Source organism: Catharus ustulatus, chromosome Z, assembly GCF_009819885.2.
Source record: "Catharus ustulatus isolate bCatUst1 chromosome Z, bCatUst1.pri.v2, whole genome shotgun sequence".
NCBI classification, from domain to species: domain Eukaryota; kingdom Metazoa; phylum Chordata; class Aves; order Passeriformes; family Turdidae; genus Catharus; species Catharus ustulatus.
In genome coordinates this window covers 46,619,608-46,633,908 of record NC_046262.2, presented here as the reverse complement: position 1 = coordinate 46,633,908, position 14,301 = coordinate 46,619,608, and the positions used below count along the sequence as shown (strand labels likewise).

General features: G+C 39.0%; 2 protein-coding genes across 13 annotated transcripts in view; one reads left to right on the top strand and one right to left on the bottom strand.

Moving 5' to 3' along the window:
- Positions 1-13,172, bottom strand: part of SLF1 (SMC5-SMC6 complex localization factor 1) — a 72,566-nt gene extending 59,394 nt beyond the window's left edge. For 6 of the 9 annotated variants that reach the window (XR_004420665.2, XM_033084922.1, XM_033084924.1 and 3 more), the window contains exons 1-7: positions 12,751-12,879; positions 12,242-12,355; positions 12,014-12,089; positions 8,994-9,237; positions 6,840-6,999; positions 2,633-2,764; positions 1,212-1,265 (exon numbers count right to left, since the gene is read on the bottom strand). Coding sequence is in view for 8 of the 9 variants with exons in the window: in XM_033084922.1 (XP_032940813.1) it covers positions 1,212-1,265; positions 2,633-2,764; positions 6,840-6,999; positions 8,994-9,237; positions 12,014-12,089; positions 12,242-12,355; positions 12,751-12,774 (804 nt within the window). In the remaining variant the exon portion in view is untranslated. Of the gene's footprint in view, positions 1-1,211; positions 1,266-2,632; positions 2,765-6,839; positions 7,000-8,993; positions 9,238-12,013; positions 12,090-12,241; positions 12,356-12,750; positions 12,880-13,027 lie in introns of those variants that run through there. The other 3 variants (XM_033084921.1, XM_033084920.1, XM_033084923.1) reach the window with 3 other exon arrangements.
- The window catches only part of KIAA0825 (KIAA0825 ortholog), a 276,964-nt gene continuing 275,572 nt past the window's right edge, over positions 12,910-14,301 (top strand). Inside the window, exon 1 of one of the 4 annotated variants that reach the window (XM_033084906.2) lies at positions 12,910-12,988. The gene's annotated coding sequence lies outside the window, so the exon portion shown is untranslated. Of the gene's footprint in view, positions 12,989-13,324; positions 13,347-14,301 lie in introns of those variants that run through there. The other 3 variants (XM_033084907.2, XM_033084908.2, XM_033084909.2) reach the window with 3 other exon arrangements.

The following is a 14,301-nucleotide window of genomic DNA, read 5'->3' as shown; positions in this document are numbered from 1 at the left end:
TACAGTTATGCTTAAAATTTCCAAGCAAAATATTATATTATTCTTAATACAGAAAAACAATTTCTGCTTACATGTATTAAGAAAGGTAATTTTTTATCCCATTAATTCAATACACTACACAGTTAAGATTAAATTTCAATGTAAACCTCTTCAGGAACAGAAACACACACAGCACTTTGCAGATCAGTGATGGTGCTGGACTATGACAAAAGTATTTTATTGCTTATGTTTTAAAACTATTTTTCTTCCTCCTTGCTTACTGTCAACAGAAAAAAATCAGAAAAAAAAAACTGACTTCAAGTAACTATGTAGTATGGCTCATGAAGATACCAGATGTTCAGTTACTGAGAAATACAGGAAGCCAACACATACTTTAAGTGTTTCCCTTTTAAACTTTTACGTAACACAAGTTGCTATGTAAAATGCACTAGTAGTTCATGGCCACTGTATAAAATGCTTTTTGAATACTAAAGAGGCAATGTTTCAATATTGTTTACACATTTATTCCTAATATTACAGATAGACAAGGCAAAATTTACTTCAGGTATTTAAAACAAAGACTTAACAAAATCAATTGCAGACCATACCTGTTTTATGGCATTTATTTGGCTTAATTAAAATTTTAAAAAAGAAATTAAATACTACAAGAAAGGAATTAAGTCAAAGTGACTATGAAAACAGGACTGAAAAACAAAGCATTCTACCTGCAATCTGCATTTCAGCAGACTCTGGAAACCCATATCATTAAGTATCGGGCATGCGCTGAAAGAACATTGTTTCTTCTCACCTGAGATAACCTCTAGCTAAAATCTGTCTACTAGAAAAAGCAGGTGAGCAGTGCTAAAAACCATGTACACTCCCTCTTTATTGCTACTCCATAAATACAGTGCTTGAGTAATTTAAGATGCCTTAAATCGCATTAGGACATTTTGCTTTTTGTTTTCCTAACGTTAATAGGTAAGGTTCCCTTAACTAGCAGAATTAAGAAGTTTCTTTGTAATAACAGGGAGAGTACTATAAGTATAACAAGAATATACAACATTCAAGATCCAATGATACTCCTTAATGCATCAATAACTTTATCAGAGTTTTGGATAGTCAAAATCTAAAACCATTTCTTTGATAGCTGATTTGGCAAATAAAAACTGTTTGTCTAACTTCATTATAAAATTCCATATGCATACCAGGTCCTCTTTTGAAATAATTCTTACCTCTGGACCGCATTTGTTCAGCTGGTCTGTTTGCATAAGTCTGTGCTTAATAGTCTGTAAAACAGGATAAAGTCAACCTGCACACTGGATACCACTCAACATATTCAATACATAGTGTATGAAACTTTCTAAATGACAACTTCTGTTAAATGTAGTTCAAGCACAACATAGCACTTAGATTTGCCTATTTAGATTTGTCTTTGGATGGTTAAATTATGAAATAAGGGACTAATGACTGCAAAGGAATAAAATACAGACAAATTTTCCTTCCCGTTTTCCCCTGTTATTATCTGTTATGTGGTTGCTCTGAATGGATCTGCAAGTGTTCCTAGATTAGACATTAAAAAACTAAAAGTTTTCACTTTTTCTGTGGTAAAATGCTAAGTTTAGATTCCTCTAACATGCAAAAATATGGTAGTAGGTACAAAAATGTATTACTATTATAGATATATTTAGTTATTAGCTAGTATTACAATCTTACTAAAAGATGTTACTAAGTTAACCCTAGACTATAGTCTCCTAAAACTATCCCTAAGAGACACCATGTCTGAAAGGTTAATCCATCTGCAAAATTTTAAATAATAGTTTGAACCACAGAACTCGCTGTATGAAAGATACATGAAAAGCTAACAACAAATTCATAGCCTTTATAAAATGCCACTGATAAAAGATGCAGCAGCATTTGATGGTGCAAAGATTTAAGCAGCATGAGTCTTCTATTTGTAATATTGTGTTTAAACATTGTGTGTACCTTGAGGACATAAAATTTTAATTCTTCTGCTACTAAGAACTTATAATGCTTCATGTAAACAGGCTCCTAGACACCATCATCTGCATCACTGTAACTTACAAACATAATATATTCTAACTCAGCGTTCAGTTGCTTTTTCTTAACTTGAATTAATGGTGTTAACTACTAATATAGCAATTTTATAAGGATTAGGTCTGTGACAACATAAAACCAAAGAAGTGCATTAGCTCTACTTTTGACTTGTAACAAAAAACATTCATGTGAGTCAACAAAACATTGTCTCTTTTCAAAACAATAAGATTGTTTTGAAAAATGTCTTAGTTTAAGTCATCTAGATAGCTAGGAAAATCACAGAAAGACTGCAATTCAAATTTTGTTGAAAAATATTTGCTACTACTTACCTAATCTATTACACCAAGTACACCATGTACATGGGTACTACATACCCATGTCAATGAATGACTAAGCTTTGTTTTAACTAATGGTAGATGTAGTCAATATGGGATTATTAAACATTTCAAGTTAAAAGGTAGAATCAAAAGTATCTACTTTATTAGCTCAATACTATGGTGAAAGATAGAGGTTTTTAATATAATTCATGCAATATAAAAATATAAAATTATCTGTATATAAAATATATAATGCTAAGAAAGTATCAGCTGTTACGTACCGCAGTAAAATACATATGTTTTATAATAACATTTTTCATTTCAGCAAGTTGCATTTTATGCATGACTTGGTCTGTTTCTTGTGCGTCCAAGAAATGGTTCATCTGTGTATCTTTGGGATTTTGTATTTCACTCTGCAGAGCAAAAAAATAATACTTTGGTTCAAAACTAATGGTCTAACCAACTTTTATGTGCTAGGTCTTTCTATACATTTTATTGCAAACAGTATGTGCCTATGTATGTTTATGTACAGTAATTTCATGACTATAAAGCACACCAGATTATAAGGCGCACTTGCGGGTGTCGGCAAATTTCTGAACTTTTGCCCATGTATAATGCGCACCGGACTATAAGGTGCACTTTTTTTTTGGAGTGAAGATCTGCCGCTGGCTCCCCCTGCGTGGTTGCTGGCCACAGTCCTGCCTCCACCTGGCAGCCATGGCCCTGTGGGCCCGCCTCTACCCGGCTGCCGGGATACTGGGGGTTCGCCTCCACCCAGCAGCCGTGGCACCACGGCCCTGCCTGCACCCACCAACCGCGGCCCTGACGGCTCCCCCCGCGGCTCACACTTCCGGGTTAGCAAATTTATGAACTTTGTCCATATATAAGGTGTACTGGACTATAAGGTGCACTTCCAGGTTCGGGCCAAAATTCTAGTCAAAAGAGTGCACCTATAGTCATGAAATTGCTGTAATTGTGTAAGGGTCTACATCATGTCAGATAAAAATCTGTTGGTTTGGACAAAGTTACAGCATAGGAATTATCAAGTTAAGCTTCCCCATATTTATTTTCCCTAACTGACTTTAGGTCACGTCACAACCCCTAAGGTTAAAAACAAGGACTATTTTTCCATAATATTTTTCTCTCTCAGAACTTTTCAAAAACTAAAATCAGAGCTCACACATTTTCAACTGGTCAAAAATGTAGTGAAGATTTTAGAAGGCATTTCTTCTTCAATTTGTCTATTCATTTTATATAGACCACTACAATGAAATATTTTCAGTTCTTGCCTATAAAAATGAAACAAAGTAGTAATTTAAAATTTGATAGGTTTTACTGTCTTATTTTTTCTTTGATATTTTTGTCTGTTTGTCTAGTAATTAATTCTTGGAGTCCACCTAACATTTTCAGCTACTTCTTCAGCACAGCGAATAAGGAAGTACTTCTCAAACTGGTTTCCAACTCATTTTGAAAAGACTCTCAGTAACACCGCAAAATAACTTTTGCTTGAAAAAAATTACTATAAAAAATATTTAAAATTTACTTAATAGATTGAGAACATACATTTCAGTAAGAATTTCAATGCACGCTTTTCATCAAAGATACACAGGTTAAGAATAAAACATCATGTTTGTTTAAGGTAAATAAAGAAGTAAGCACAAGAACAGACTCCTCCCACAGTGTGATGAGTTAAGAATCATCCGATAGATACAGGTGAAGTATTCCCTTGGCCATTTTCTATTGTGAGCAGGTGTGGAAGGCTTGGTGTAACTTGGCTAACAAATCAAACACTTCCATCTGATGGGTGGATTGAGTCTGGGATATAACAGTAGAGAAAAAAACACAGTAGTGCATGCAATGACAAGGTGCAAATGAATTGTTCAAAACAAAGATATTTGGCATGTGTATAACTGAATCTCTAAACAAATACTGAGAACAAAAATTTCTTACACATTTCAAAAGAGAATATTTTTGGTAACTAGAGTAGAGTTCTAAATAGCTTTTGATGAGCCATGGATAATTGAACTCTGATACATTAACTAGTCTTTACTTCTTATGATCCTTCATGCAGGTTAGTTTCAATATACTCATTAAAACACTTATATTCAAACAGTATATAGTACAATCTTGGCAAAAATTTAGGAACTCCAGCACACATACAACAAAGCTTTTAAAGAGCTGTTTAGGAGACTAAGTATGAGACTAGCTTCCTAAAATCATGCATGTGTTTTAATATCCTGAACTAATAATTTAGACACCTTATAGAATCACATAATCAATGACAATCCGACACAGTATTTTAACAGTATACTTACAAGGTTAACGTAAGAAGAAGAAATAATGAAATATAAGCATGAAGCAAAGACTTACAGTAATTTCATGATTATAAGCCGTATAATTTTGACTAAAATTTTGGTCCAAACCCAGAAGTGCAGCTTGTAATCCAGAGCAGCTTATATATGAACAATGTTCTGAAAGTTGCCAGACGGGAAGTGTGGGCCCGCAGCAGCCCCAAGCTGAGCTGGAGCCTGGCTGGTCCCGGCAGTGGCAGGGCCGGCAGAGGTGGGGAAGTCCGGCAGAGGCAGGCTGGCAGAGGCGGGGAAGCCCAGCAGAGCCAGAGCCAGCAGTGCGGTGCGGGGCCGGCAGCGCGGGGGGGAACCGGCAGCGCGGGGGGGAACCGGCAGCGCGGGGGCGGGGCCGGCAGCGTGGGGAAGCCCGGTAGCGCTGGGCCAGGGCGAGCAAATGCGGCGGTGGTGGTGCAGGTGGCGGATGGGGGCCAGCACCCCGGCGGCGGTGGCGGCACCACCCGGCCAGCCCCGAGCGGCCCTGCTGAGCGGCAGCGCTGAGCTGGGCCACTCAGCCCTGTCAGCAGCCCTGAGCAGGCCAAGCCCGCGTGGCCCCAAGCTGAGCCAGTAAACCCCACAATCCTGCGATTCTGTTACTAATTGGCAACTTTGTGGAAGTTGCACATGGATGCTCGCTGCGAACGAAAGTGCGGCTTATAATCCGGTGTGGCTTACATATGGAGGAAGAATGAAACGTTGCCGACACCTCGGAGGTGTGGCTTATAATCAGGTGCGGCTTGTAATCGTGAAATTACTGTAATTAAAAAAAAAAAAAACCAACAAAAACACAACAAGAATACTCTGAAACATCAGTGGAGTTTCAGTTGCCCTAAAAAGAATATTTTGCTAAATCCATTATCTAGACATATTTGTTTAGGGGAGGAATGATATTTACATTTGCTAGAAGTAGCAGTCAGATAGCAGGACTGAAAACATATGAAGTTGGAACAATCTAATGAATTATATGCCCAGTACTTCTGGGACAAAGAGAAAAGAGCATATCCATAACATTATTTGATAAAACTTAATATATTTGGACAAGTGTTGAGATTTGATTGCTTATGCTTTATTCTTTTCCTTTTAAGGGACTAGGAGCTTTGGCAGTTTCCTGAGCTCTTCAGAGTCACTTAAATAGAAAGGTAATGCTCTCTTGGTCTCTGAGGTGAGTTACTTTAATGAAATCTAAGCAAAAAAAGGTATGTGTAAGTTAACAGACTTGTTAAGACGGAAAATTGTTATCTCGCCTGGGAGGAATTTAGGGTGCATAGCGAGAAACACATGATTTTGATAGAGATCAACAAAAGGTGAGGTAGCCATAAAAAACTTCACGTTAATTCATCTATGAAAACATCCATCTCAGCTGAAAGGTTCAAACGAGAGCAACTTTCCTGAACAAGTTTCATTAAAAGTGTAAGCACTGGAGTAGGAGCCCACATTTATGTGTTTTATTCAGGATGCAAACATTAAGACCTTTCAACATTCTTCTTACCCTTTTGTAATACCTCTACTAAGGGGAGAGCTAAGTGTTTTGAAAAGTTTTACAAATGGTAACAAACACTGTTTTAGCTCCTACATGCTTGCCAAAGGTAGTAGTTTCAATCAGCAGGTGACTAAAGTCATACCAGAATCTGAGAAACTACCACACTAAATTAATATTCTGAAGCCTTTGAGTAGTTCCAGATCAAAATACTAAATTTCTCAACAGTGCATCTGGTAAGCAAACAAGTATGAAACATGGGGCATCTCTTAAGGGAAACAGTAACACAAAATTCTGATTCTAGTGGATTCTGCATTAGCACAGGACCATGTGCAGATGGCATCTGGAGACTCTATAGCCTCTTCAGACAACCTGTGAGTGTTCCATCAGTCTCACAGTAAAAAAACCCAAACGGTTTCCCGCTTTCCATTTGTACTCATTTTCTTGTAAATGAGCACCACAGACAATTGCCTGGCTCTGTCTATTTTGCACCCACCCTTCAGTATTTGTATACATTCATGAGCTTTCCTACGGCTTGGATACATGGCACCAGAATCAGAAAGTTGTCTTACCTTAAATCAAATCACAAAACATTCAGGTTGATTATATTCCCCTTCATTATTAACACGGCATTATTTACAGTAATCAATAAGTTAGTTTACTCACTTGAAAAAGGTAATGTCCTATATATTGCACAGGGTAGTGTTGAGCTTCAGAGAGGCACTTTTTATTTTGTAAAACAGAAATTTTACCACCAATGAATACATGAGTTATATTGTGCTCTTCATATGATGAACATATGGTTGCCTTTCCAGCTTTAAGAACTCTAAATGAACATATTTAGGAAGATGTATTTACTACATTATCTTAACACTGCCTAAAGCTACAGTAACATTCACAAAATACAAGCATGCAAGTGCAACTGAATAAGGTTTCTAGATGTATGGCACAGCACAAGCTTCATTAGAAAGATAAAAGGGCACTTGATAGTCTTAAGAAAATTAAAGAAACCACTTAACAAAATATCCTTCTCTTCACAATTTAACACTAATTAAAATCAATGTACACCACCAAGAGATCTGATAAAAAGTTTCACTTGTGTACCTTTTCAAGTATCAAATTTGATACAGCAGCTATAATTTATTGCATTATCTACCCCAAAATAATGATCTTTCAGTTTAGTTTTCCTACAAATTAAGCAGTTAACAAAAGATGGTAAACTGCTTTTCTGAAATGTAGTATGATTTTTTTTTTTCATAACAGAAATATACATTTGCAGCATTAGTACTGTCCAGTATCCTCTACAGGAAAGATATTTGCTTGTCTGTGGGGCACCATTACACATAACAGTTTCCCCAGGGACAAATTCCAGACCTGTACAGCTGAAAATGCTCTTATCTTTTAGAAAAAATGCCAGACAAAACAAAAGATGGAAAAATAAGATCCAATGACATTCTGGATATGTGTTTTATTTTTCATAATCCAGATATATAAAAATAAAATTGTGCTGGTCTTGCACACCCATCCAACAGCCAAAATAAAGGCAGAAAGAGCACAGAAAGGCATAGTGTTGCTATACATTAGAAAAAAGACAGACTTTCCCCAAAGCTTTAGCATCTCTTATGACTGAAAACAGCACCTGCTGAAGACAAAAAATATCTACCTGTTGGTGTTTTATGACTGACTAAAAGGATCCCCACACTGAGTGCATGGGAAACAGTCTGAAAAAAATCATCTTCTACAGAACTTGCTCACCTGTCTTACTGATGTTGTTCCTGTTAAAGGTTATTTCTATTGCAAGAAATAGAAACAGACAGCATTGTGCAAGACAGCATTTCAGCAGTGTTATCATGAATATCTACATAAGCAGTTTTCACGGAAAAAGAAGCAGGACATAGTAAATTCTCCCAGTCAGCCAAAAAACAACATACTTAAAATATTTTCAGTCGGCAAAATCAGAAGATAGACTTTAATTACCCCTCCCATTGTCTTTATGAAATACAGACACACAGACATTCTATGATGTAGCACACAGCCCTGTGCTCTGATCCAAGAGACAAACTGCACTTCTTTTCTTTACTGTGCATCTGTGGTACACTCAGACCTGAGCAATCCTAACTGGAATTTCAATAGCAAGCTAGACAGTACCTGAATGAATGAATAGCTCTGAAACTGTGAGGAGATGTTCCTTTTACTGTACCAGATGCAAACATGACTTAAATGTGCACTATTTTCAATTCAGGTGCAGAATTTAAAGTAATGAATCCAAATGTATAGGAAGAAAATAAACATGTTCTCAGCATTCTTGCACTTTCGTTTTCTTTATCTATCTATCTATCTATCTATCTATCTATCTATCTATCTATCTATCTATCTATCTGTCTCTTTCCCCTTACAATTCTGTTCTTCCTTTCTAAACTACCTGTACTTGTAATATATTAGAATAATCTGTTTTACAACAAATTATATCTTCAGAAATACAAGTACCTAATACATAAATGTGACACAAAGCCCATATGACAAAGTCAGGTCATCCAGCCAAGTGAAATAAAGTATCCAGTTCCATGTACTATTTGAATCTAACACCCACATAAAATCATCTGGGTATCTCCCCTCATGAAGGAAGTTTCTGTTGTCAGTTTACTTGATAAAAACATATGCATGTTATTTTTAACACTATACTAAAAGAAGGCAAGAAAAGCAGTGATGTTACAGATTTAAAGTCATTATAAAAATATGAAAATATATTAATGAAAATAATTCAGAGTTTGGATAGCTGGAGGTTGTTATGGACCAAATTAACCGGGATGGAACTCCTACCTTCTAATACATGCCATTCGTTTATCTCCTCTCTTAACAGGGAGAACAACTTTCCATCTGTAGAAGGCCCCAGGAGCACTAGAGTTTGTCAGTTCTTCACGCCATCTTTTAGGTGCAGATTGCAATTGAGGTGAATAATGGGTGTCTCTTTCAATTTCATATCCCCATTCGTACGTTGTTTCATCAAGCCATCTGCCACTTTCAGCACTATTAATTATGTACTCCTTAGTTAGTATCCAGTTTCCTAAATAGAAAATGAACTGTCAACCACAAAACATTTTTTGTGCAGACAAACTGCAATCAACTGAAGAACTAATATAAAATTAACTTAAACCTTTCTTGTGCAAATAAAAGCTGGAATTATAAGTACCATTTTAAAAACTTCTTCCTATGACAAGAGTTCTCCACTTCAGACTCCAGAATCAAAAATCTCACAATGTCACTGAAAATGATAATTTTGTTTTCTTTTAATGATTAAGTATCTTTTTACTCTTCCTAGATAAAATACTTGTCTAGCTCCTCAAAAATCTCAAATATATTTCCTCAGCTTCCCAGATTTTGTTCTTAGTATTTTCACAGTACCTTGCTAAGTCCTTTATTTTTAATACCATTTGACACTTATACAAATGTACTAAAATGAAGAAATATTTTACTATTTATATTTTAAAGAACTAGACATTTAACACATAAGCTCTTTCTCTTATGTATTATTAATATTACTTGCACTGCTAGTGTAGTGAATATCAATATTCAGGGGGCAGAGTTTTAGACTTTTTCTTCTTTTCACATCCTTTTCTCTCATCCCTTGGCTCCACCTCCTCCGCCTCTCCGCTTTCATCTTTCACACGTATTCTTTTGATATAGTATGTAATGATCTTCCCCTTTTCTCTGTCTCTCTCTCTTCTTACAGGTTCAGGTCAAGAGCAGTGGTTAGAACCCTGCTCCTGTATTGAAATACTACCTACACAAGACACTGTAAGAGAAATTGACTTGAATTGTGTGAACCTAATTGGTTTCACAGAACAGCAGGGCTGACTGACAAAACGTCTCAGTGCAGGAACACAGATGGCACTTCTACTAAACCTAGCACAGGTACATGTAGATTTCTGACCGGAAAAGGTATGCTGCGCACAAACTGGATGTTAAAACCACTTTCGTGCGAAGTTTCCACCTCAAAATTTCTGTCAGCTAGGAAGTACGTGACAAGTGGTATCCTTGATAGTATTTATGTGGAACTCTATGGAGTTCTCAATGTGTTTAAACACATGATCTTTCTTCACTACTTGGAAAATAATACAGTAGGAATGAATACGCTGTCTCTGCCATCCAGAGTAAGAGTAACAATAATGCTAAATTAGCACCTCTTCTAGATTAAAAAGTATTAGATGGTATTGGGGAAGATTTGCATGTGCAGAAACACAAGAGAGTTTTGCATTGCCATGAGGACACTACATACACCATTTCTGCTCTGTTGAAGAAAATGTTTTCAAACTTTAACTCCAAAAAGTAAGAAAACATTAACTTCAAAGGTTTAAAATTGCTACAATGAAGTGCTGTGCCAGAAACATAGATGCATTTTAATACTTTTTCCCTCATGGAAATTTTTGGTCTATTTAATTTTTGAAAGACAGCAATCAGAATTTTATTTTGGTACAAAGAATCAAACATATATACAGTAATTTCATGATTACAAGCCGCACCTGATTATAAGCTGCACATCCAGGTGTCAGCAACGTTTAGGTCTTTGTCCACATATAAACCGTACTGGATTATTAGCCGCACTTTCGTTCGCAGCAAGGATCTGTGTGCAACTTTCACAAAGTTGCTAATTAGCAACAGAATCGCGTGATCACGGGGCTTACTGGCTCGGCCCTGCTTGGGATGGCCACCGGGGAGTGACCCCGGCCCCGCTTGCCACCAGGAAGCAGCATGCCTGGCCGCTGCCACCAGGAAGCGGGGGTGCAGCGTCCCCGGTCGCTGCAGCCGGGAAGAGGGAGAGCAGCGTGCCCAGCTGCTGCCGCCAGGAATAGGGAGAGCAGTGTCCCTGGCCGCTCCCGCCACCGCGCCCCCTGGGGCTGGGCAGCGTTGCCACTGCACTGCCACTGCCCCGCCACCCGGGGACTTATAATCGTGAAATTACTGTACATATATATATATATTAAAAATACATATATATGTATATATCCCCCTACTTTCTAGAAGAGACAATTGAAAATGCTTACTAATATGGTATGAAATAAAAAAATTTACGTATGTCTTTAAACCCAAATGCATATTTAGTCATTTGTCTATTATCTCTTAAGATTAACCATCCTAACAACTGCTTTAACACTTCAGAGTAATATGATAAAGGGAAAACAAATATCATGCCTAGAAATGGTATTATGATATCTCATAACCACAAGATATTCAAACATCATCACAGAATCCGGACAGATGATTAGCCTATAAAGAAATCTTAAAATGCAGAATTTTCGTTCTAAAAGCATTTTAATTGTTTATGCATGCAATTTCAGCATCTGACCCTAGTTAAAGAGGAAAAACCAGAAGCTTGTGTCAGAATGGCAACAGTCTGGAATTTTTTCTTACTGCAGAAACAGGAACTTACAGTGACCTTTACCAGTGAATGTTCCATGCGAATTTGTCATCAAAAATCTATGCTGACAACAAGTGCTCATATTACCTCTGCCCTCTTCTAAGCATCTAAATAATTTGAGTATAACCTCATTATCTAATGTATAACAAAGGTTTCTGTTTGGTAACAGATTTAGAACCAACAAATTGAGATACCAGGAATATAATTAAAGAAAAAAAAATCAAAACAAAAAAAAGTGGACTTCACTTCATCATAACTTCAACATAATACCATGCTAAAAATCAAGGTTCATGGAACAAGAAGAGTGAAGGTTTGTAAGACAGCTCATTCACAAAATGAAAACAGATGACTAAAACCCTTTTAAGGGTCCTTTCCAGACTTATGCTGTAATGCTATGAAATTAAACAGCAAATCTTCTACTCACCAGCAGCGCAGGCAGCTAAGACCTTTTCACTCTTGCACAGCTTTTTTGCTACAAGATGTGTACAATTTCTGTATTTCTAAGAAAAAAACCAACACATTTGTATCACTGGAAACATTTAAATTCTTTGTCTGCTTATACAGAACTAATCTATTGCACTGTCCTTTTTTCTAAGACTTGCATTTTTACTTCCAGCTCTAATTCTCTTTGCTGTATTATAATGAACAATACCTTACTCTCTATAAAAACACAGTTCAGCTTGAACAGGCATTTGACCAGTTCCACCTTCTCTTTTTTTGTAAATCCAGTTATTTGTATTATCCTTTTCTGGCTGACACTTGCCATCTGTTGAAAGACGAATGAAAAGGAAATATTAACACTCAAAGTACACACCACGAGAAGTTGCTTGCAAGGCCTGACGAGTATTATCTACCTCTTTTTAAATAAAACAGGAAAACACACCAAAAGGAATGAATGTACACCACATTTTAAGCTCTCACTGCCTGCCACAGCAGACACCTGAAGGGCAGTAACGGAGTAGCTTGAGACCCCCGAACGAGGCCAAGTCCCCCACGTCTGGCAACCCGGCTCCGCACGTAAACGCCCGGAGGTTCAGTCCTTCGAGCCCTGCCTCTCACGGCCCCACGGCGCAAACCCTGCCGCCCCATCACCGGGACGCGCCACCGAGGAGCGGTGGGCTTGGGGGCTCCCGTTCCGGAGGTGAAGAGCGAGCCCCCTACCCAGCGCTCACGTACGGAGGCCATGGGAGCGGGCGCTCTGCCAGCGCTCACGGTGCCTCGATCCAGCCCGGCCCAGCCCGGCCCGTCTCGGTGCCCGCCAGGCGCCGCAGCCCGGCCACTTCCCGCATTCCCGTGCCCCGCCCCCGGATGTGGCGGAGCGCTCGTTCTGGGACGTTGTTACTGACGCTCCGTGGTCGCCGGGGCCGGAAGCGCGGAGCCGCAGGGGGATCCCGGCCGGGTAAGTGGCTCGGTGGGGCTGCCCTTCCTCTCCCCTTACCTTGGCGTCGGGCGGGACAGGGCTGCAATCCGCAGTGGCCGCCTCTCTTGTGCGGCACGGCAGGGCGCTGCGCAGTCCCCGGGCTCTCAGGGGTCCGAGGCACTGGCGGGCGCTCGCACCTGCAGCGCGAAGGCGGCGCTGGCGCTCCAGGCCCGACTTCATGGCGGAGCGGGAAGGGGCGGTCTTCTCTCGGAGCGAGGGGAGGGGGTCCCATCAAGGCGCGGGGAGGCGGGAGCAGGCGGAGGGCGGATGGCGAGCTGGGAAACACTCTGACGCTCTCTCGGGTTCTAGAAATCATCATCGCTGTTCCTCGGCAGAAGTAAAATTGTAGAAGGAGGTCTGGGAGGGGTGTGTGTGGTATGCAAACTGAAGTGTGTTACCTCTGGAACAGGCTGCCTGTAAGAGTCAGGAAAGGGACCAGCGATCTGTGACCCTCAGAACCATTTTCTCAGTATCTGAGAGAAACTTTTTGAAGTTTCAAAGCCGCAAAATGCGTGGCCCTCGTAGGGCAGGAAAGCAGGTAGTGCTACAGCCAGATAATCAAGTCACATAATTTTGGGACGGGCTTTCTGCCCTTTTCATGAAGGGAAGGCATTCCTGCCCCTCTGGTCAAGTTGCTGCAAAGTTTTTGTTGTGAGAATCGAGGCTTTATTTTCTTTTTTTTTAATTAGAAAGCAATACGAGGAGATCAAAATAATGTTTGTCTTGTATCTCAAGCGCTCAGTGTAGAATTTAGAAATGTAGAAATAGCAAGATTTGCTATTTGTGAAACTTTTTCGGTGTCCACTCTTTATTTTGGTCTCTTCTGTATTTGAGAGATGGCTTTTGACTCTTCATCATGTAATGCACTGAACGGATATTGCACAAGAAATCTGTTGATGCTTCTTAGTAAGTAGATGTACCTTTGTAGAGCACTTTTTTTTGGCTTTTCTACAGTTTGAGAGTATGTATGCGTTCAAGAAAAAAAAAAGAAGATATTGTTGAAATGCCGCTTTAGAGAACTGAATTGTGGGCATGTCTCATTGAGCTATTTCAGATACTCTGAAACTGAGATACGTACAACGAAACTCACAAGTGCTGATTTTTTGTCACTGCAGCTTTGATCAATAGAAGCAATGGTTTGAGCTCACCACTGCTATAGAACATAGGCATCCCTGATAAACCGAAACCACATAGCTGCAGACATCTAAAATTTCACAGCAGATTGGACACTGGTCTGAGTTTCCCAGAGTATCAAAACAGAAAAGCAGTTCTTCCAGGCCACGGGTGACTCT